The sequence below is a fragment of the Halichoeres trimaculatus genome, unplaced genomic scaffold (assembly GCF_033239565.1).
Source record: "Halichoeres trimaculatus isolate MK-OKI-2021-1 unplaced genomic scaffold, fHalTri1.1 fHalTri1_scaffold_17, whole genome shotgun sequence".
NCBI classification, from domain to species: Eukaryota; Metazoa; Chordata; class Actinopteri; order Labriformes; family Labridae; genus Halichoeres; species Halichoeres trimaculatus.
Genome location: NW_027437195.1, coordinates 28,228,615 through 28,249,196, shown reverse-complemented (window position 1 = coordinate 28,249,196; position 20,582 = coordinate 28,228,615). Strand labels below are relative to the sequence as shown.

The 20,582-nt window shown below is 40.2% G+C and overlaps 1 protein-coding gene across 6 annotated transcripts in view; it reads right to left on the bottom strand.

The window, feature by feature from the left end:
- fgfr3 (fibroblast growth factor receptor 3) overlaps positions 1-20,582 on the bottom strand; it is a 123,944-nt gene that overhangs the window by 69,113 nt on the left and 34,249 nt on the right. For 4 of the 6 annotated variants that reach the window (XM_074691438.1, XM_074691439.1, XM_074691442.1 and 1 more), the window contains exons 3-4: positions 11,709-11,972; positions 4,346-4,411 (exon numbers count right to left, since the gene is read on the bottom strand). In XM_074691438.1, coding sequence (XP_074547539.1) covers positions 4,346-4,411; positions 11,709-11,972 — 330 coding nt within the window. The remainder of the gene's footprint in view (positions 1-4,345; positions 4,412-11,708; positions 11,973-20,582) is intronic. The other 2 variants (XM_074691443.1, XM_074691444.1) reach the window with 1 other exon arrangement.

Below are 20,582 nucleotides of genomic sequence, written 5' to 3'. Positions count from 1 at the left end.
AAAGTCATCGGGTGTTTTTAGGTGGTTTTTCCCACATGACTTCCTGTCCTGCACATTCTGCTTTTTGCAGTTTGGTGTGACACAGCTCTGACATCCTGCAAAAAGCAGGAAGCTTGTGCATCTGCTGCAACCTGCCGGAGCAGAGACGCAGCCAGACTGCAACAGAGTGGATTCAGTGTAAGTTGACAAGTGAAGTCTTGTTTTTTTTAATTTTGATAAATTTGCCAAAAAATGTTAAAAATTGTTAAAATTGAAAAAAATGCAAAAATTAAAAAAATGCAAAAAAGAATTTCAAAAATTTGCAAAAAAAAATAAAAAATCTTTAAAATTTTAAAAAATGTCTAAAAATTCAAAAATGCAAAAAAAATCTTTCAAAAATTTTGCAATTTCAAAAAATCTCCAATTATTTTTATTTTAATTTGCAAACATTTCAAAATTTTGATATTTTATTTTTTTCAAGATTTCATATTGTGTCAGTGTCTTTAATCTCTGTAAGAAAAAATAAAAATTCTTATTTTAATAATATTTTTTTAAAGCTACAAGGAGCCACTGCAAAGGAGTCAAAGAGCCACACAAGGCTCTAGAGTCGCAGGTTGAAGACCCCTGCCCTAACCCAACCCTGTAAAGGGGAAAGGGAAAGACTCTACATAAGGTGCCTTTTATATGACAACGATTTTAGGGTGAAATGCAAAAGTTTGCTGCGCTTTACCCTTGTGCTGTCACAGAAACTGTGTTTTAGCCAACCTAAAACGCTAACTTTTGAAAACAGCACCAGAGCGGGATTCTTCTGAAAAGCCGGCTCAACTCTACTTCAGTGGAGATCTCCAAAAAGCTGCTTATGGATGAGACAGTTATAGCGCCAACTACAGGCCTGGCATGCTTACTACAGGGTTTTCAGTCCCTCAGCATTCCCGTGTAAACGCAGATTTTTTTCACTGCGTTTGAGCGTTTTCAGATGAAACGTTGTCGTGTAAACGGGACCTAAATTTGAGTTATCATCATCATCAATACAACATCTGGCTGTTTTTTGATTTTGAGACACTATTTTTCTCTTTTCTTTCTTCAAAGTTTTGAAACTCTTTGCGTCTCTTTACCTTGAGGCCGTTTCCCCCTGAATCCATCCCTCCCCGCGTTCTGACAGACGCTGAGCAACAACAGATCTGCTGAACGTTAAACCAAACACCACGCTGCATTCAGACAGAGCCACTGCGACCGTCTCTGAGTTGAGTTCGCGGCTGTGAGTGACAGTGACTGATTCGCTCTGAGCTTTGTAGAGACGTTTCCAAAAGGCGGCTTTGATTTGAGCTGGGCGTCTGTCACAGAAACTGATCCTCATCGCCTCTGGCTCTGGTTATGTCCAGCAGCGAAGGTGGACTGGGATTCAGTCTGAGGCGTGATGGATAGTTTCAGACTGCTGACATCTTTCTGGCTGGTTTTCAGACTTTTTCTTTCTTCTTTGAACTTAAAGTTTGCAGACAGTTGTAAAATGTATAAAAAGCTTTTACAGGGATATAAATATGACTTAAAGACATCCGTCTCTGTTTAAAGTCTGTGCCAGGCTCTCTATTGTCTCACTTACTTCACTCTACGTTTTTAGGTCTGTCTCTGTCTCTCCGTTCCCAACAACAAAGGCAGCTCAGTGTGGCGTCTTGCTGGTCCAGAGCCCACCGAGGGGTGGAGACATTTTCTGCCTCTCACGAGTCATGCTCGCTGACAGAAGTGAGTGTGTAAAGCGGCACGCAGCCGGCAGAAACCATCCCTCATCGTTCTTTGTTCACCTGCACCTGATCTCGGCACGGCTTCCTGCTCACAGAGGGATGTCAACCTCTGGAGATCCAGCGACTTCTGATGCCTGCGACGGCACCATTTAGTTTAATGCTCCGAGGAGAAGCTTGAATATGAGCACGCCGAGCACTTATGGAGGCCGTATAACTCCAATTACAGACAGAAAACTCTAATCAGATGCATAAATCCAACGACAGGCACCAACTCTCTGATGAGGACTCATTTCTTTTTGACTTTTATCGCTTTAACAAACAAAATCCTTCATCTCAGGGACAGGGAAGTGAGTCAGAGGCCCAAACTGCAGATTAAACTCTGACAGAAAAATGTTGATGAGGCAATTCTTGTCCCTAAATCTCAACAGAGCACTAAACTCCTCAAAACTCCAGCTCCAACCCGCAACCCAACTTCACCTTGACTTTTCTGCAGCGGCTCAAATGATCATTATCTGAAGAAATGAAACGTGAAAAAAAAATGTGCTCTAGATTTTCAAGAGCCCTGGCCTTTCATGTTGACTGGATAAAAATTTAAGAAGTCACTGAATGTCTAATGTTGTTAAACCATATTAAGAGACACTGCAGGTAGAGTGAGGCTGCTAACTGTGGCTTTAACCTGATGTCATTGAGTTCAACTACTTTTGCGAGGATGAAAATCACAAAAGTTGGCATCACTTAAGCTTTTCAAAACTTAGGTCATCACAAAAGTTGCCACCAAGGGTGCTTCTCCTGAGTCAAACATGTTTCGTTTCGGCTCTGACACAGCCATGATCGTTCAGTCTTAGTTGTAAGCAGCTCAGTAAATGATTCATATCTGTCTACCTGAGTTATGCACACTGCTCGGGATAGCTTCCTCCACTCGCTAATCAACACACAAAGTCACTTGCGCACTGGGCACGCTGTGATTAGCTGATGCAACCACGCCTACTCTCCACTCAAAAACATCCAGATTAAGGATGGAAAGTTGTGAAAAACCTGAAAGAATGAGGCTGTTTCCCCTTCTAAAACATCATTAAAGCTGAGTTAAACACTGTTAGTTTTAACATGCCAACTCCTCAGTAAGGAAAGTCACTATTGGCTGTCCCAGAAGTCTTCAAAATCCACTAAGTGACGCTGCTGTCTAATTTGCAGAATGATTTATTTGCATGTAATTGTCATGGACTTTGTAGGAGAGAGAAATAACGTGGTAGACCCAGAAAGCAAGTAAAACACAACATAATGAATATGTTTACAACTACAGATTAACGTTCTTCTGTCCATTCTTGTTTTTTAATATCTCAATATCAATAAGGGGCTTGCGATAGCACACACTGACCATTGAGGAGATCAAAACATGATCAGCTTCTCAAAACTCCAGAAAAATTGCAAGAATTGTCATCTATAAAAAACTCACCAGAGGGTAGGGATGGGTTCCTTTCACATTTGAAACGATAAGGTACCGATGCCCGGTACCTGGCAATCGGTACCGGTACTCAACGGTACCAAGTTTCGGTACTTTTTTGTGTTTATGTCGTAAAAATATCAATTTGTTTGATAATGAAATATAAAAAAAATTCAATTTAACAAATTTAATCAAACTCAATATATAACCTTGCAATGCTGTGTTCATGTCCAGCATGGAAAATCTCCTACTCTTCCACTCTCTCACAGTCACAAGGATGCGTTTAGGTACCTAAACATGGTACCTTTTGGTTTTACATGAATCGATACCCTCTACTTTTGACAGAATTCGGTCGGTACATATAAAAGTACCCAATTTGGAACCCATCCCGACCAGAGGGATCTGAAAAGTCATTAAATGTAGCGACAAAGTCTTTAAGTCGGCAACACTCAGTTGTGGTTTTATCCTCCACTTTCTTCACGCCGTCATCAGAGCTCAGACTGAATCTAAAGAGCTTCCAACGCCACAGGTTCACCCTCTAACTCTGTGTTCTCTACTCATCATGTAAACAACACGCATATGCTTTCCCACAACTGTTCCACTGTAGCCTTCATCTCGCGTTTCGCTAGCGTAAGTTTGGAGCTACATGCTCGCTTTAAACTGAGCTGAAAAACTAAGAACATAGAAAAACTCGAACCGAATGAAGCACAAGTGCCTTGAACTGAGTAAGAAACTGAACGGTTCAGGGATTTTGCATAAACTGTTCCATCCCTAGTCCAGATACAACTAAAACATCCAGGCAGGGGAGGGGGTCGAGGCAGACACTGACACTGACACACATGTATAGCAGGATTATTCTTGCAAAAGTTCCCTTTTTTTTTTTAGGAAAATCCTGCAGATAATCAAGGTAACAGGCAAGAACTGATGCAAACTGTTCTTTTTTACCGTAACTCTTCATCTATATGGGCAAGAGAAAAAATTAATACGCTTCCTGGAAATAAGGATGAACTTCCTAGGCATAAACTCAAACTATTTTAAGGTAGAAAAAAAGTCACCCTCCCTTAGATGAATAAATCAACATATTCAGACATCATGCATAAAAAGCTATCTCTGTAAGCGTGTCTGCACCCAGATGTCTGGTAAAAGTAAAAAAAAAAAGTAAAATAAGTAATAATTAGGAATTCACCATTTCCATTACCTGCATCTTCTGGATCTTCATCATAATCCTCATCATCACCAGATGACAGAGAATCTGTGGAGAAGAGAAAAAGACTGGATTCATTAAAGTGACTCAGACAGACCTCAGAGTTTAATCCTCCAGTCGTCGTGAACTTTGTCACCATCAGATTACGCAGAAAGTTACATCTGGAAAGCTGGAGGCCTGCAGCTGATTTCACGCCCGGCCAGCAAGAAACAAAGAGGGAAAACAAAGCAGGGATTTTGTTCATGTTAAACACCCAGTGGAGATTAAATGGTGTGTGATTGGATGCATACACACACACACAGATACACACACACACAGGCTTCTGCATGAATGCAGACTGACTGCTCGTTGAGAATCTCATGAATGAGTCTACAGTTCTCGCTCAGATATAACAACACAAACATTTCCACAGACGCTACAAACGAGCGGGTCATTAGCGGCGCTGCGTTCGCGTGTGCAGACACAAAAACACAAACTCCATCCATTCCCAGCAGAACACGAGCTAACAGTTAGCGTGTCAGATGATGAGATAGTTACCCTCCACAGATAAACACTGTTTAGATTTGCTGTATCAAACATTTTCACGGCGGAGCTGTAATTATTTTCCATGTGACCTTGACGCTTTCGGGTTCAGCTCCACAGGTCTGCTTAATGAGAGCCAGCTGTTACCTCCACAACCCGGTGAGCTAAAAGTGCTCCTGAAACTCCTGACACGCAGAATTTTACTTTCTATTTCTTAACACCAGCTCCAGTCTGTGAGCGTGGCAGCAGGAAGAACTGGTCTGATCCACATTGAGGCTCTTATGAGCTCTATCTGAGACAAAGTGGACAAAGTGTTATAATAACTATTAATTTTGATAATTTTTGTGTTTTCTTTTTGTTTTTATGACTTTATTGGCAGCATTTGACAGCGAAAAACCATCGAGCAGAGGGCCAGACTGAGCCAGACCATGGGGTGTTTGATTGAACCACTAGGCCAGGGGTCTGCAACCTTTACTTTAACAAGAGCCGTTTTGTCTCAGCTCACCTGGATGAAAGTCATTCAGGGACCAAAAAAATCTACTCTATCTTCACAATAAAGCGCAAAAAAGTGTATAAAATACTCTACAAATTAAAAATCTAGTGGATAAGTCTCTAAACAAGAAGTTTTTTTTTGTGTTTATAAATTTAGATATGTGATTTCTTAGTTTTTTTATTCTATTAAAAAATGAAAATTATTCATGTCAAAAATTTCACGTTTGCAAAAAGTTGCAAAATTTTTGTAAAAAACAATAAATAAAATAAAAAAATTGCAAAATTCTTTTCCAAAATAATGAAATTTGAAAAAAATCAAAAATTTCCCAAATTTTGTATTTTCCAAAATTTTTCAAAAATGTTATTAATTGGCAAAAAAATTGAAAATTATCAAATTTCAAAAAGTTTCAAAAAATTTCAAAAGTTTGCTAATAAAAAAAATTAAAATTTTAACATTTTGTGAAAGTTAAAAAAAGGCATTCTAATTATTTGCAAAAATGAGCAGAAATTAAAAATGAAAAAAAATGAAAGTGTGAGAAAATCAAAAAATTTGCAAAAAGTTTTTCCAAAATAATGAACTTTGAAAAAATGTGCAAAAATTCCCAAAATTTTGACATTTCAAAAATCTATTCCAAAATTTCATAAATTGGTAAAAAATTGAAAAATTGTATTTTAATAATTTAATTAAATATATATTTTTAAAAAGTAATAGTTTTCACATTTTGAGAAAGTTTAAAACAGGCATTTAAATTTGTAAAAATTCACAGAAATAAAAAAAAAAGAATTTAGAAATATTTCAAATTTGCAAATATGATAAACAATGGATCCTTCAGACGTTGGTGTTGTGACACAAACTTGTGCCAAGGCCATGACAGTTTAACATGTTTGAGTCCGCATCTGCAAACAATTAGACAAACTTGCTGTTTGCTTTCACTAAAACTGATCCAGATCCGGCTAAAAACAACATGTTTCACCAGCTTTGTCCAAAAACAAACCTCTGATAGATTCTTCCATCTCTGAGAAGTTTGGAAGCTCAAGGTAAGATGGAAAGACTTTCATCTCTTCATGTTAAAGCCCCCTCCTTCAAACACATGTACCCCCTGTGTGTGTGTAAAACATGAGCTCTCCAACATGGGCTGTCTGGACGCCGTCCAGGTGCTGAACGTGATACTGCTCCTGAATATCTGACACCGAACTCAAATATCTGAAGTAAAACACAGCCTGTGTGTGTTTTAGGAAACGCTGAGTCTCTAAGAGCCATGAGGTGACACAACCTGTAAAATCTACGACCTGAGAAGTTCTTGAAACACGCACTGAGAGCTATGAGACGTGAAGTGTACGACAATGTGCTCCCTGAGTGTCGTTTCAGATCAACAGGAGACTCTTTCTGCCTCAGATCCAAGGAGGAAAGAAGTGGATTTGAAGCCTGAACATGACTCTGGAAGACGGATGTTTTCTTCCTTTTGAATAATTGCTGCTGGGAGCCCGTTTGCAAGTCCCCCCCCCACTCCTCTCTTTGCAGGCTGGAGATGATATGTGGCTCCACGAGGAGAAGCTGTCCACCCCTGATCAGTCCTGGAAGAGGCTGCTTTCTCTCCGGCTCAGAGCCAAACACATGCATCAGTGCGCGCGTTTGTGTGTGTGTGTGTGTTTGTGTGTGTGTGTGAGTGTGTGTGGAGGTGGGGGGTGAGTTAAGAGGGAGCAAACTCTCTCATTTCTTGCCGCCCCATCTGTTTTCAATGATGAAATGTTTGGAGCTAATTGCTTTCTAATTAGTTGTCAATAACTGGCTCAGCTGGTGTCCAGGAGTTTAACGGGGGCGAAGAAGGAGAAGCAGGCGGGCTTCACGCCACCGCTCGCCCCCATCTGACCCCCCCCGCAGCCACATCCACCAACACTAACGATGGTGAACTTGACTCTTTTTACTGAATCGTGTTCTAATGAGTCACTCACCAAAGTGAATCATTTTTTTGAGTCATTTGAGTCACTGAGTCAGCTACCCAGAGAGTGCATACAAATCTACATCTGTCTCAAGGTTAACGCCTTTTTAATAGGGGTGGGAGGAAAAAATCGAAAATCGGTATATTGGGATTTTTTGGTTTGCGAAATCAGGATTCATTGTCAAACAATCGTTTTTTTTTTTAAATTTAAATTCTTCATTTCAGTCTTTGTTTATATACTGGATGGGAAAAAAGTTACCACTTTTTTCCAGTAGAGGGCGAAATGTTCCTCTCGGCCTCACATAATGTGCATTTTATGGGGAAATAAAGCTCCTGATATAGTCTGTATATATATATATCAAGTATCATCTTTATTTAAATTTTTCCCAAAACAAAATTGCAAACATTGTTAATATCGTAGAATCGCGATCTAAATCCAATTGGCAACCCAACAATCGTATTAGAATAGAAACACAAACATAGCATATCGACCTGGTGTACCTTTTAACACATTTCAGTCCTACACTATACACATAGAAGTTAATTGTGGGCACACAAATAAAATAAAATTAAATAAAAACATGCAAATAACCTATTTTATTAACTATTTTTGATAATTCAGATTTTCTTTTTGGTAATATAAAGGTGCACGTAAATACTGAGTTTTTATTGAGTCCCACCCTTTCATCATATTAGTAACAGCAGCAGCAAAAAGATCTGAGTCAGGCTCTAAAGTTATAGTTGATCTTTAGAATAAACAGTGGAACTGACGAAGCATATTTTTTTCTTAAAGATGCTGTGAAAAATAATCCCTGTTTAGATAAATATTTACTAGTTTTGACTGTGTATATGATAATTTTTTTTTTTTTCAAATGTTTTAAATTTCAAAAATTTGAAATTTTAAGGGTTTTTTTTTTTGCAAATTTTTGAAATTTTAAAATGAATTAAAATTTTTGTAAATCTATATAAAAAAAATAAAAACTAAGACATCGAATATACGATTACCCACATTAAAAAATACCAGTTTAGAAAATTATTTCCTAGTTCTAACTATGTATGGATTTTTATGCACTTTATATTCTTGGCCGTGAAGACAAGGTAGATTTGTGGCTTGAGAATAACTTTAATCTTTGTTAGTTGAGGCAAAATGGCTCTTATGAGTTTGTAATGAGTCCCACCCTTTCATCATAATATTAACGGCAGCAGCAAAAATATCTGAGTCAGACACTCAAGTTATAGATGATTTTTAGAATAAACAGACGAAACATATTTTTTCTTAAAGATGCTAGGAGGAGGAACTGTTTTAACTGGACTGCCTCGCCACCTTGTGGCCTGGAGTCTCAAACACACTGTCGTAAATGACTGTTAGCGAGGCGTGTGTTTGTTTTGGAATTAAATGGAGATCGGATCAAAACAAGTTTTCTTTGTTCAAGACAACTTTTTACTGGATAAAATAAAATGTTGAGCCCAGAGCCCACCCTCAGAGCAGTTTCGTAGCACTACAGTTTAAAATGTGACATCAAGCTAACATTATAGTAGCCGGCTTAATGTAGTGCTATCGGCAGCCTAGTATTGGTTAATGTGACAACAAGCAAACTTTGTCAGTTTGTAGCGTAGTTTAGCAGCTGCTATATTTCTCTCTCCTCACAGCCCGGTGCTCTGAGACGTGTCTGTAACATGTAACGTTAGAGATCCTGGTTCTGTCCTACCAGAGCTCATCTACCAACTCCAACCTCACCAAGCAGAGCTAACGTAACCTGGCTCTTCATTTTATTGATAGACTCTCAAGTTTGAACAGACCACTGCAGAATAACTGCTGACTGTGGGTTGGAGCCAACATTAGCACAAACAGTTTAGCCCCTGTGTTAGCCTTTAGCTTGTGCTCTATCACTCTCCTGTTTACATACAGTGAGCTAGCAAGCAGTTGTCTTGTGTTGGGATCAGGCTAGGCTACTGTGAGCTCTGTAGTGAGTCAGTGGGGACAAGGAATCATGATTCTTGAGTCAGTAAAGTGATTCCCGAGTACTGAACAAGACTCACACAACACTAACCCACACTCTTCCTCCTCCTCTTCTCCCTCTTCCTCTCTCTCTGTATTACAGCTCTGTTTACGTCACACACTTGCTTGAATTTCTGCTCATCCTCTCGCACGATAATGATTTTCACCTCTGACTGCATCAGGAGAGGAATCCGCGTGAAACTCAACAAAGTAAAACTCAACACTTCTCAAAGTGTGTGTGTGTGTCTGTAAGTGTGTAGGTGTGTGTGTGTGTGTGAAACTAAGCAGCAGAAAATAACAGAATTTCCCTCCACAGCTGAGCTTTCACTGTTTTTCTACACACTGTTATGAAAAGATGTCATGTGGAGACATCACTGCTGAGGCTGTTGGAGTGTTTATGCATCCAAAACACTTTGATTCTCAGATGTCTGTCTGTCAGACGGCTCGGGGGAAATGGAGGAGGTATTTTTTGGAGCTGAAGTGTCTGTTTCCATAAGCGCTCCATAAGAAACTCAGGGAGCTCCGATTATTAGAATAACCTTGGTTTTAAAGTTAAGCATGCAGGAGAAAACGTGCTCAGCCTCAGACTCTGAAAGTCTGTCTCCTGCTCTGCGATGAACTAAATATGAGTTCATTAATCACTTCTGAGGGAGGCGGAAGTGCTGCAGGGCAACTTTTGCAACCAGCGGTAAATACTGATGAGCATCACGACGGTCTTAGACGTGCTGCTTTTGCAACCTGTGGATAGCACTTTGGGGAATTTTGGTTTCAATATTTTTCTGTCTTTATTTAGGCTGAAAGCTGTGGAACGAGCCGGGTCTTCAACCTGTGGCTCTGGAGCCTCATGCGGCCCTTTGACTCCTTTGCAGTGGCTCCTTGTGGCTTTAAAAAATATTATTGAAACAAAGAGTTTTTAATTTTTCTTACAGAGGGTATTAAGACACTAACACTAAATAAAATCATTCATCCTATCTGTCATTAAAACCTGCCATCCCTCTACTTCACCTCCTACAACATCAACAGCCCACCAACTTTCCATGCACCTGTGGCTAACCTCAAGTTTTACAGCCCTGGGAAAATAACTACATCTACAGAAAGACTAATCTGGAAGAAAATACTGATTTTAATTCTGTGTGGAAGGTCTTCATTAATCTGACAATGTAGCAGCTTAATGAACATGCTTAATATGTGGCAAGACATTAGCAAAAAAAAAAATTATGAATTGAGGTAAATGATCACTACTTCTTAAAAGAAAATTGAGTATCGTTTAAAAAATTCTGACGTTTTTACAAATTTATTTAATTCCACATTATATTATTATCTTTTTTTTTTATAATTTCAGAGTTGTTTGAAAATATAGCATTTTTTTTTCTAAATTTTGAAAATATTTGTAATAAATCGGTAATTTTTTTGAATTTTTAAAAATGTTTTGAAATTAAAGAAAAATGAACTTTTTTGTTTTTTTTTTCATTTCGCAAATTTTTGAAATTTCACAATTTATTTAAATATTTGCAAAATAAAAAAACACTAAACCATCACATTTACAATTGGTTATATGTTTTCTTTAAAAAATATATTTAGATAATAATTTACAAGTTTTAACCATGTATATCATAATTTCTTAAAATGTTTTAATATTAAAAAATCTTTTTTCTGCAGTTTTGAAATTTTTGAAAGTATAAAAAATTTTGCAAATTTATAAAAAAACTAAGACATCACATGTACAATTTCATAAATAAAAAATATTTACTAGTTTTAACTATGTGTATCACAGTTTTTTGAATTTTTAAAAATGTTTTAAATAAAAAAAAGATTTTTTTGTTATTTTATTATCTTTTGCAAATTTTTAAAATTTCAAAATAAATTAAATTTTTTTGCAAATTTATTGAAAAAAAAAGACCACTTGTACAATTTCATTAATAAAAAAAACCCTGTTTAGAAAATTTCTACTAATTTTCACTATGTATAAGTTTTTTTATACACTTTATAGTATTGGTCGTGAAGATAAAGTGGATTCTGTAGCTTGAAAATAACTTAAATCCAGGTTAGCTGAGGCAAAATGGCTCTTATGGAGGTAAAGGTTGCAGACCCCTGCTCATGACAGATCACAACCCCAACGTCCCACTCTCTTTGAACCCAACATGAGGGTAGGTTGATCGGTAAATTGAGAGCCTTGGCTTCTGTTTAAACTCCCTCTTCACCAACGGACCATTAGGGCATCCGCATCACTGCAGACTCCGCCCTGATCTATCTGTCAATGTCTCGTCCCATTTTCCACTCAAACAAGACCCCAAGATACTTTAACTCCTTCCCGACCCAAAGCGGGCAGTCACAGTTGTAGTACTTCTGTGTGTTTGTGAAACAGGTTTAAAGTCGGCCACCCGTCACTCACCTGTCACCCGGATGGTGTAGTTGCTGAGCAGCGTGTTGCTGTGAGCGAGCCGACACGAGTACACGCCCGAGTCCTCATACGACACGTTGATGATGCGTAACATCCTCTGACCCAACCGCGTCCTGTTTCCCGGCACCAGCCCGGCGCCATCTTTAAACCAGACGACGGGCTCCGAGTGGTCCTCCAGGTCACATGACATTTCCAGGGTGTCCCCCATGCCCAGAACATAGTCCTCCAGGAAGGCTGTCTCACTGGACACTGAGTCTGAGGACGAAGAAGAGACAGAGTGGGTTAGTGGGGGGTGTTTCTGTGAAGCATTTTACATTTTTTACACCTTCAGTTCAGGGATGAGGGATTTCTGGTTAAATCTGTTCGACTTTGATCAAGTAAAAATGCAAAATATCCTCCAGTGCTGCTCCTTCAAGGTGAATATTTTCCTTTTTCAGCTGCATGGTTTGAATTCTTCTCTTTATACTGAGGTTACCATTGGATACTGGAAATGAAGGGACGCTTCAAGTACATTTTTTAATCACTTCAACGAACAAGAATCTAAAAAATGACGATTACTCCCTGCAGGTATCCACTCCAGATTTCTTCTAAATTAAGGTTTAAGATGTTGCATGAGCAAGCTTTTCCCTTTTCCGCAGCGTAATCAGGAGGTAAACTCAGCCATGGGTACCAAAAAGCCCTGAATCCTGCTGTAACAAAGAGGCAGTGATGCAGAATTAACCGCCAACCTGCTGGAGAGCAATCAGCTAATCTGCCTCTGGAAGTCAGAAACTTTTAGGAAGGGGACAGACCTGAGCTCCTCCTCCTCCTCCTCCTTTTCCCCGTCACACTCCAGCTCATTTACTCCACCAGCTCCGTGTGCCAGCGTGGTCAGAGCCGGGGAAAAGTCAACATGTTTACAGGCCTCGCTAAGGATGCTGCAGAAGGAGGAGAGACGGAGGGACAAACAAACAGAGGCTCCTCTTGTGTCTCTTCATGGAGCTAAATCACACTCCAGCGCCGTCAGGGGTGAACAAAAACGACAACCTCATGCACGCTCTGGTAACTCTGGCAACTGTTCAAACCAACGCCGCTATGTGCAAGAACACAAGGACACTTATATGCACACAGACGCATGCATACTTTCACATATGCATAAAAAAAAAAAAAAAAAAAAAACGCTGTGGGAGTCGTTGAATGAGCTGCTTGGGCAACAGAGTACACACACACTTGTTTGCACACACAACCCAAGCATGGGAAAGACAGAATGAGGTGTGTTAAGAGAGTGATTTATGACGGCTAACACTCCCACTGTTGACCCTGTGAAAGGGCGGCGGCCTTACATGAACGCAGCCAGCTCCTTCAGACAGCCTTGAACTGAGATTAGGAAATTAAGGTTGAGAGGGAAGGTTGGAGTACGGAGCGGTCGAGACGAAACAATCTTCACTGAGAATACATAACAGAGACTTTAAATTATAGATGTGTTCTTTCGAGGAGAAGGAGAAGTATCCCTCGCTGACAGACGGGGGGTTGTTTGTATGAGAGAAGCAGCAGGTTACGCAGTCGGAGATACTTTGAAACATCTCTGAATGTGGAGCCCTTCAAAATAAAAGCACTGAGGCTGAAGAAGCACCTCAAACTTTCAATCAAGGATATGACGCCAAAATGACCTAGCATAACTGGTACCCCAAGTGAGGCCAAAATATTGAGGACTCCCCCTGGTGGCCGACAGTAATATAAGCCTTAAAGGCTGCCTCCTCCATCACAACAGATGGGTAAACTATAAACTTGTAATAAACCTCAAACAAATGGAGCAAAGCATTAGATCCGGCAGGCTTTGGTTGACAGAATATCAGCCAGCTCCTGGAACAGTGTGTCTGATTCTACCAGTGTCATATGTTTTGGTACAGATGTTAGCTCTGTTTTGTAACCCTGGAGTACTTTGCTGCTGCTCCCCCTGCCTTGGCTTTCCTTGTAAATATATGAAGAAGAGAGACAGTGCTCTCCCTGCTTCAAGTTTTGGTATTTCACAGATTGAGCCATATTTCTTACTTACTACATGCACTTGTACTTAATTTTTGCATCAGCATGACTTTGGGTGGTAGAATGTCAGTTAGCTTCTCTGACACTGCCTCTAATTTTACTAGTGTCATATGTTTTGTCACTAAGCCTCACTTGATTTTGTGTGCTGTCTTTGCTGCTGCTCAGCCTGCCTTGGTATTTATGTATGCCTTTCAAAATGAGGGGAGGTGTGCTCTCCCTGCCATATGCCTCTACATTTCACCAAATATAACTTACTGCACTCAATGAATGATTTTGTTTGGAATCAACAGGCCTTGGTTGTCAGAACATCAGCTAGCTTATGCTGTATCTGATTCTACCAGTGCCAAATGTTTTGTCCCTAAGCCTCACTCCATTTTGTACCCCGGAGGTCTTTGCTACTGCTCTTCCTGCCTTTAAAAATGAGGAGAGATGTACTCTCCCTGCCATATGCCTCAAAATTTCACAGGCCAAATCATACCACTAAATATAACTCACTGTACTAGATGATTTGTTTGGTATTAGCAGGCCTTGGTTGACAGAACATCAGCTCGCTCATGCTGTATCTGATTCTACCATTGTCAAATGTTTTGTCCCTGAACCTCAATCCATTCTGTTACCCTGGAGGTCTTTGCTGCTGCTCAACCTGCATTAGCTTTTTTTATGTACGCCCATGGAAAGGAAGGAAGGTGTGCTCTACCTGCACACTCTTTGGGTATTTGACAGACTAAGCCATTTTACAAAAAAAAAAAACATTGTGCTTTATAAGACAATGTCAATGTGGACTCATTTCTTGAGCACACTTCATTTAAAAGTGATAGAGATGATTGATTGGCACCTGTAGTGTTCTCTACCATACAGATCTTCTTTGCTGGTCCCCCAGATAAACCACACATCTCCTGTTTTTTGGTATTTCCTTTAAAAGTGGTAATTACAGGGCAAAAGCACACTGATAGGTCTTTAAAGTACTCGACAAAAGTAGCAAGAGTTCAACCTGGTACAAAAGTGTGCACGTCATCAAATGAGGAAAGAACGATGAGAAAAAGTCTCACGTCTTTGTTTCATCTTTAACACTCGAGGCATTCTCCAGAGTTTCCTTCTTGCAGAAAATGAGCTGAATGGGTGAGTTGTGAATTGTTTTCTCTCTTCTATTATTCCACCCATTAAAGCTACAGGAGATGTTAAGTCAATAATGTGCTTAGCATGGCTGTGCGGCTCTCTGCGTGGCCTCTGGCTTTGACAAGTATATTTACAACATTGCTTCTTTTTTTTTCAATGCAGAAAGGTCCATTCAGGGGAAGAAAAACAGAGAGGCGACGCTGCACAGAGCATAAATTCAAGCCCAGCATGAATGGCTCGCTATACCTTTGAGTATGACTTATGACCTGTGTGAAAGAAAAGGAGAAACGGCTCTTAGAATATCTTCAGGTCTTAAACGTGGGGAGCAGGGCTTTAAGGGGGCAGATATAGTAATCTCCAGAGGCTCATAGCTCACTCTGGTTTATGGAGCTGAGCACTCCAGCACAAGTTGTCTGAATGAGCTGCAGCACTGGGCTTAACTGTTTCTTTGTATTATCTACACTACCACTCAATAGATTACTCAAACCTGGATTTTTTTTTTCCTTTTTGATTGAAATTCAAGCAGTTTAAGTCTTTAAATGGTACAAAAGTAAGTGTTGAACTGCCAGGGGTTAAAAAAGGTCAAGTTTACCAAAACTGAAAAATACTGAACATTTCAAAATTAAGGAAAAAAAGATTTTAACAGCTTAAAGTTGCTGTTCAGTCTTGAAAGTTGGTGCTACCAATCCTCCAGGTGTCCCAAGTGTTCTTACTGAATATTGTTCTGGAGGACGCTCTCAAAATGAGCAAGAAAAGACATTTCATTTAGAAAGAGAGACAGAGCATCAGATCATTTAAAGAGGTCTTTCCTCCAGAGTAATGAAGTCAAAGGAAGTCAAGGTGAGCTTGAGGGGAGAGTTTCCTTCAGCATCCAAAGACGCTCACAAACTGAGACCAGAAACTTTGACGTCATCAAATTTTGGTGCCATTCGAGGATTCTGATGACATTTTAAGATTCTGATGATGTTCTAGAAATCAAGCAACATTCTAGAATCCTGGAAACAATCTTTAATTCTGATAACATTCTAAAATTCTAAATCAGTTATTCAATTCCGGTGTCATTTAAGAATATACTGGTTTTCCAAAACTGGCAACATTCTAGAATTTTGGTGACATTTAAAAAATCTAGAAAATTTGTTGAATTCCAGAGTAGAATTATGATGCTATTCAAGAAATTAAGGAACATTCTAGAATTCTGGTCATAACTGAGAATCCAGGAAACAATCTACAACCGTGTTAACACTCTAGAATCCTGGAAACAATCTATAATTCTGGAACATTCTAGAAAATTGAAACAGTTCCATAATTCTGGAGTCATTCAATGATAATATAGAAATTCTGAATCCTGGCAATATTCAAGAATTTTGGTGACATTGAAAAAAAAAATCCTAGAAAATTTCTAGAATTCTGGGGTCAGAGTAGACTTAGGATACTTTTCCAGAAATTGAGGAACATTCTAGAATTCTGGTCTTAACTGAGAATCCTGGAAACATTCTAAAACCCTCTTAACATTCTAGAATCCTGAAACAGTTCTACAATTCTAGAGTCATTCAAGAATAATATTGACATTCTAGAATTTTGCTCACGTTCAAAAATCCAGAAGAGGTCTGATAGAGCCAAAGCCAAAACCAGAACCAGACAACCAGTTTCTGAGTCAACAGCTTCAAAGAGGTGGTAGTGTCCCAGTCTCAGTTTCAGTTACTGTGAAGAGAAGACTTTGAGCTGCAGCTTTGACAGGTCAGACTGCAGAAAGAAAGACATCCCTCACTAAGACAGAGGCAGAAGAAGAACCAGAGGCTGAATCAAGATACTGAGTCCAAACATCAGTCCAAGCTCTGCCAGAACCACTTTGAGAAGAAAGAAGACGATCTCCATTTAGTTTTCAAAATGTGTCTTATATCAAAATTGATGAACTGATCCTTTAATTGTGGATACTTATTTAAAAGGAAAACATAAAGTGTGATTCTTATGTAGCATGTATTCTATCTGCTATTCTACATGAATAAGTGTGTTTAAAGCTTCTGCTCTCCTGGGAGGAAAATATGGATTAAGCGTTGCAGCTTCTTTTAATTTGCATTTGTTAATAGCAGAAGCAAAGCCCTGCCTCTGTGTGATCCTGTCGTGAAAAAGGAATCCTCTCCCTTTGATCCTGGGAAAAATAGATAGGAGGACGGCTCGTGCACCGCTTGGATGTTTACACCGCCACAGGCTTAACGAGTGCAATTTAACAGGAGAACAAAACAAAACAAAGACTATCGCGTTTACAGTGGAGGACGAAAAAAAAAAAAAAAAAGACGTGTTTCTCAGGTGACACACCAAAGAGCAGCGCCTTTCATTCTCAGGTCACTGACAGAATATCTGTTTCAGCTTCTGATCCGTCACTTTGAAATGCAGATTTGAATGAGGAGGGAAAAAAAAGCAGCTTTGAATAAAAAGTGTGTTTGAAAGGCTTCACTGTGCGCCCCTGCACGACCTCTCAGGACAGATCTACCTCTCACAGAGCTCCACTGAGACCTTTCAGGAGAACGTCCTGCTACACTCTCACTGGTTTGATCACACTGACCACTTTTGTGCATGTGCACAGAAGAGGAATTCATAATCAGTCAGCGAGCACTTTGGATTCCTGCGGGGAAATGTTCCAGCTGCTGTGGGTCCAGCTGTGGAGGGACTGTGCTGAGAAAGTGAGAACATGTGGACGTGAAAATGAACGTGGGAGTTTTTCAGCCACCTTGGTCAATATGTGAATGGAACGGGAATCAAAGACCTGCAGAATAAAAAAATGCACCCTTTGATGTTTTGTGCTTCTGTGAATTTGGCGGGGAGGTTTCACACACGTGAATCTTGGAATGACGAGAATCAGACGCATTAATTTGCGTACAGGAGTTTTCCATCCTGTGTCTGGAGCATTCAAACGTTGGTCCCTGAATCTGACAGAGTTAACAGGAAGTTAAGAGTTTGGACTTTTAAAGTGGAGTATTACAGAGCAGTCTTGAGAGCAAAAACGCATGCTAAGAGGTCAAAACATGCACTTAAACATCCCCCCCCAGGAGCCTAAAGACATGCTAAGTTCTACTTGGAGCCAAAATTGCACTAAGGTGCTCTTTTCAAAGGTGAAACATTGCGCTAAAGTTCTCTCTTGGGTTTAAAACGCATAGTAAAGTGCTCTCCTGGGACCAAAAGCAGACACTAAAGGGCCCCTTTAAGAGTCAAAATGTGTGCTTTATACCTTCTATTGAGTCAAAACACACACAAAAGTTTCTTCTTGGGTGCCAAAATTGTACCAAATTAATCTTCTTAGAGCCAAAACATGCGCTGAAGTGCCCCCTTGGGAGCCAAAAGGCATGCTAAAGCTTTATTTGGAGCCACAATTGTACTAAAGTGCTCTTGTGGAAGCTAAAACATGTGCTAAAGGGCCTCTTTAGGAGCCAAAATGTGTACTTACTACTCTCTTGAGAGCCAAAACATGCATTTAAATTCCCTCTTAGCTACCAAAATTTCACTCTACTGAGCTCCTTAGAGCTAAAATGTGTGCTAAAGTGCTCTTTTGGGAGCCAAAGTGTGCACTGAAACAACTTTTTGCCCCAAAATGCATATTTAAGTGCTTTCTTAGTAGTCAAAATGTGAGCTAAATATTTGCTCAGTGGACCAAATTGCTCTAAAGTGCTCTCTTGGAAGCTGAAACATGCACTAAAGGGCCCCTTTGGGAGCCAAAATGTGTGCATTATTCCTTTTTTTAGAGCAGAATCGCGCCCTTCAATTTCCTCTTAGGTGCAAAATTTGCACTTCTGTGCTCTTTGGGAAGCATAGACAAGAGCTTAAGTGCTCTCTTGGGCCCACATGCATTGTAGAGTGCTCCCCTGGGAGCAGAAGCATGCGCTAAAGGGTCCCTCTAGGAGCCAAAATGTGTACTTACTATCCTCTTTATGGCCAAAAGAGGCATTAAAATTTCCATTTTGATGCCAGAATTGCACTAGAGTGAAATCCATGGAACCAAATGTGCGCCAAAGTGCTCTGATGGGAGCCAAAGTGTGCACTGAAGTGGCCTTTTGGGGCAAAATGCATATTCAAGAGTTTTCTAAGGAGCCAAAAAGTGTGGTAATATCTGCTAAGTTGGCCAAATTGCACTGAAGTGCTCTTCAGGAAGCAGAAACATTAACTTAAGTGCTCTCTTAGTAAAGTGCTCTCCTGGGAGCAAAATAATGCACTAAAGGGCCTCTTTGGGAGCCAAAAGGTGTGCTTTATACTCTATTTAGAGCCAAAACACGCACTAACATTCTCTCTTGGGCACCAAAATTGCACTAAAGTGATCCCTTTGAGCCAAAATGTGTGCTAAAGTGCCCTATCGGGAACCAAATCGTGCACTGAAGTGAAGTCTTTTGGAGAAAAATGCATGTTGAAATGCTTTTTCAGGAGCCAAGATGTGTGCTTGATATGAAGGGAGTTAAGAGTTAAGAGTCACAGACTCACTTCTCTCTCATTTAAACGCTCTGATTCAGAGCGTTGCGTGTTTGAATCGTTGGCTCTTTAATCTCCCTGAAACATTGTGGCAGATTTCTTTGTCTCTGTCTGATTTATTCATGAGGTGATTCTGTATCAAAGCAGATAAATCAAATCTCAGCTGCAGCATCCTCCGTGTCATCCCACCACAACGTCAACAACAAGACGCTCCTGCTGCTTTCTCGTCCGGAGCGCCATGTGTGAGCTCTCGACCTCCTGCGTGTGTGTGCGTGTGTGTGTTTGAAAGAAGGGGTGGGAGACTCTCACCGGAACTTGAGGCCAGCTGGAAGCAATGTGTGATATGAACTCTTGAGTGTGTGTAAATTTTGGATCTGATACGTGTGTATCTGTAACGAGGAACGGTGCTTGTGTGTGTGTATCTGTGTGTGTGTGGAGCGGGCTACAAGCTGGACGGTCACTCCATAAATCAAGAGGCCCCTGCCCTCCTGGCCCTGCTAGCCCCCTCTGCTCGATATCATAACAAATAGCCCTTCAGAATAAAATAAAGTCTCTTTGAGATGCTGCGGCACGCCGTCCGCGAGCGCGCCGCTCACAGACTCCATCTTTTCTGTACGTCTGAAGAGGTTTATTTATCCTCTACAAACTTCTCCAGGGGCCGGCGGGCAGGCTGCGGCCCTGGGGATAAAAAGGCCTCTTTATGTGGGAAGCCTTTCCACGCCTGCTTCTCTAACACACACACACACACATTCACACACACAGGAGGAGTAAGTGAGGGATTCTGGAGTAGCAGGAAGGAGGTTAGACCGAGCGAGGAGCTGTCGCCGTGTCTGCCATCGTATCAGGTCACAGGAGGGATGGAGAATGACGTATGGAGGAGAAAACACTTCAGCTGAGTTTAAACAACTTTGGAGCCATACGTAAATCTTTCAGGGGTGTTTAGATCACAGTTTATGATCCTCTACAGGGCGTCGTTACACCGTTTTAATGAGTCAAGAAATGAGTTTGTGTTTCAGAATCAGTGTTTGCAGTAAGCTCAGTGCGGTGAATTTACACTTTGAGGAAAACAAGTAGGATTGATTTTAAGTTTCAGATACAAAAAGCTTTAACTCTATGAAATTCATCCGCTGCTGTTTCTAGATTAAAGGTGTTTCTTCCAGTGGTGTCAAAACACATATTAAAGTGCCCTCTTGGGGGCAAAACCGCGCACTTGGGGCCCTCTTAGGAAATAAAATGTGTGCTAAAAACCCTATTGGGAGCCAAAAAGCCTGC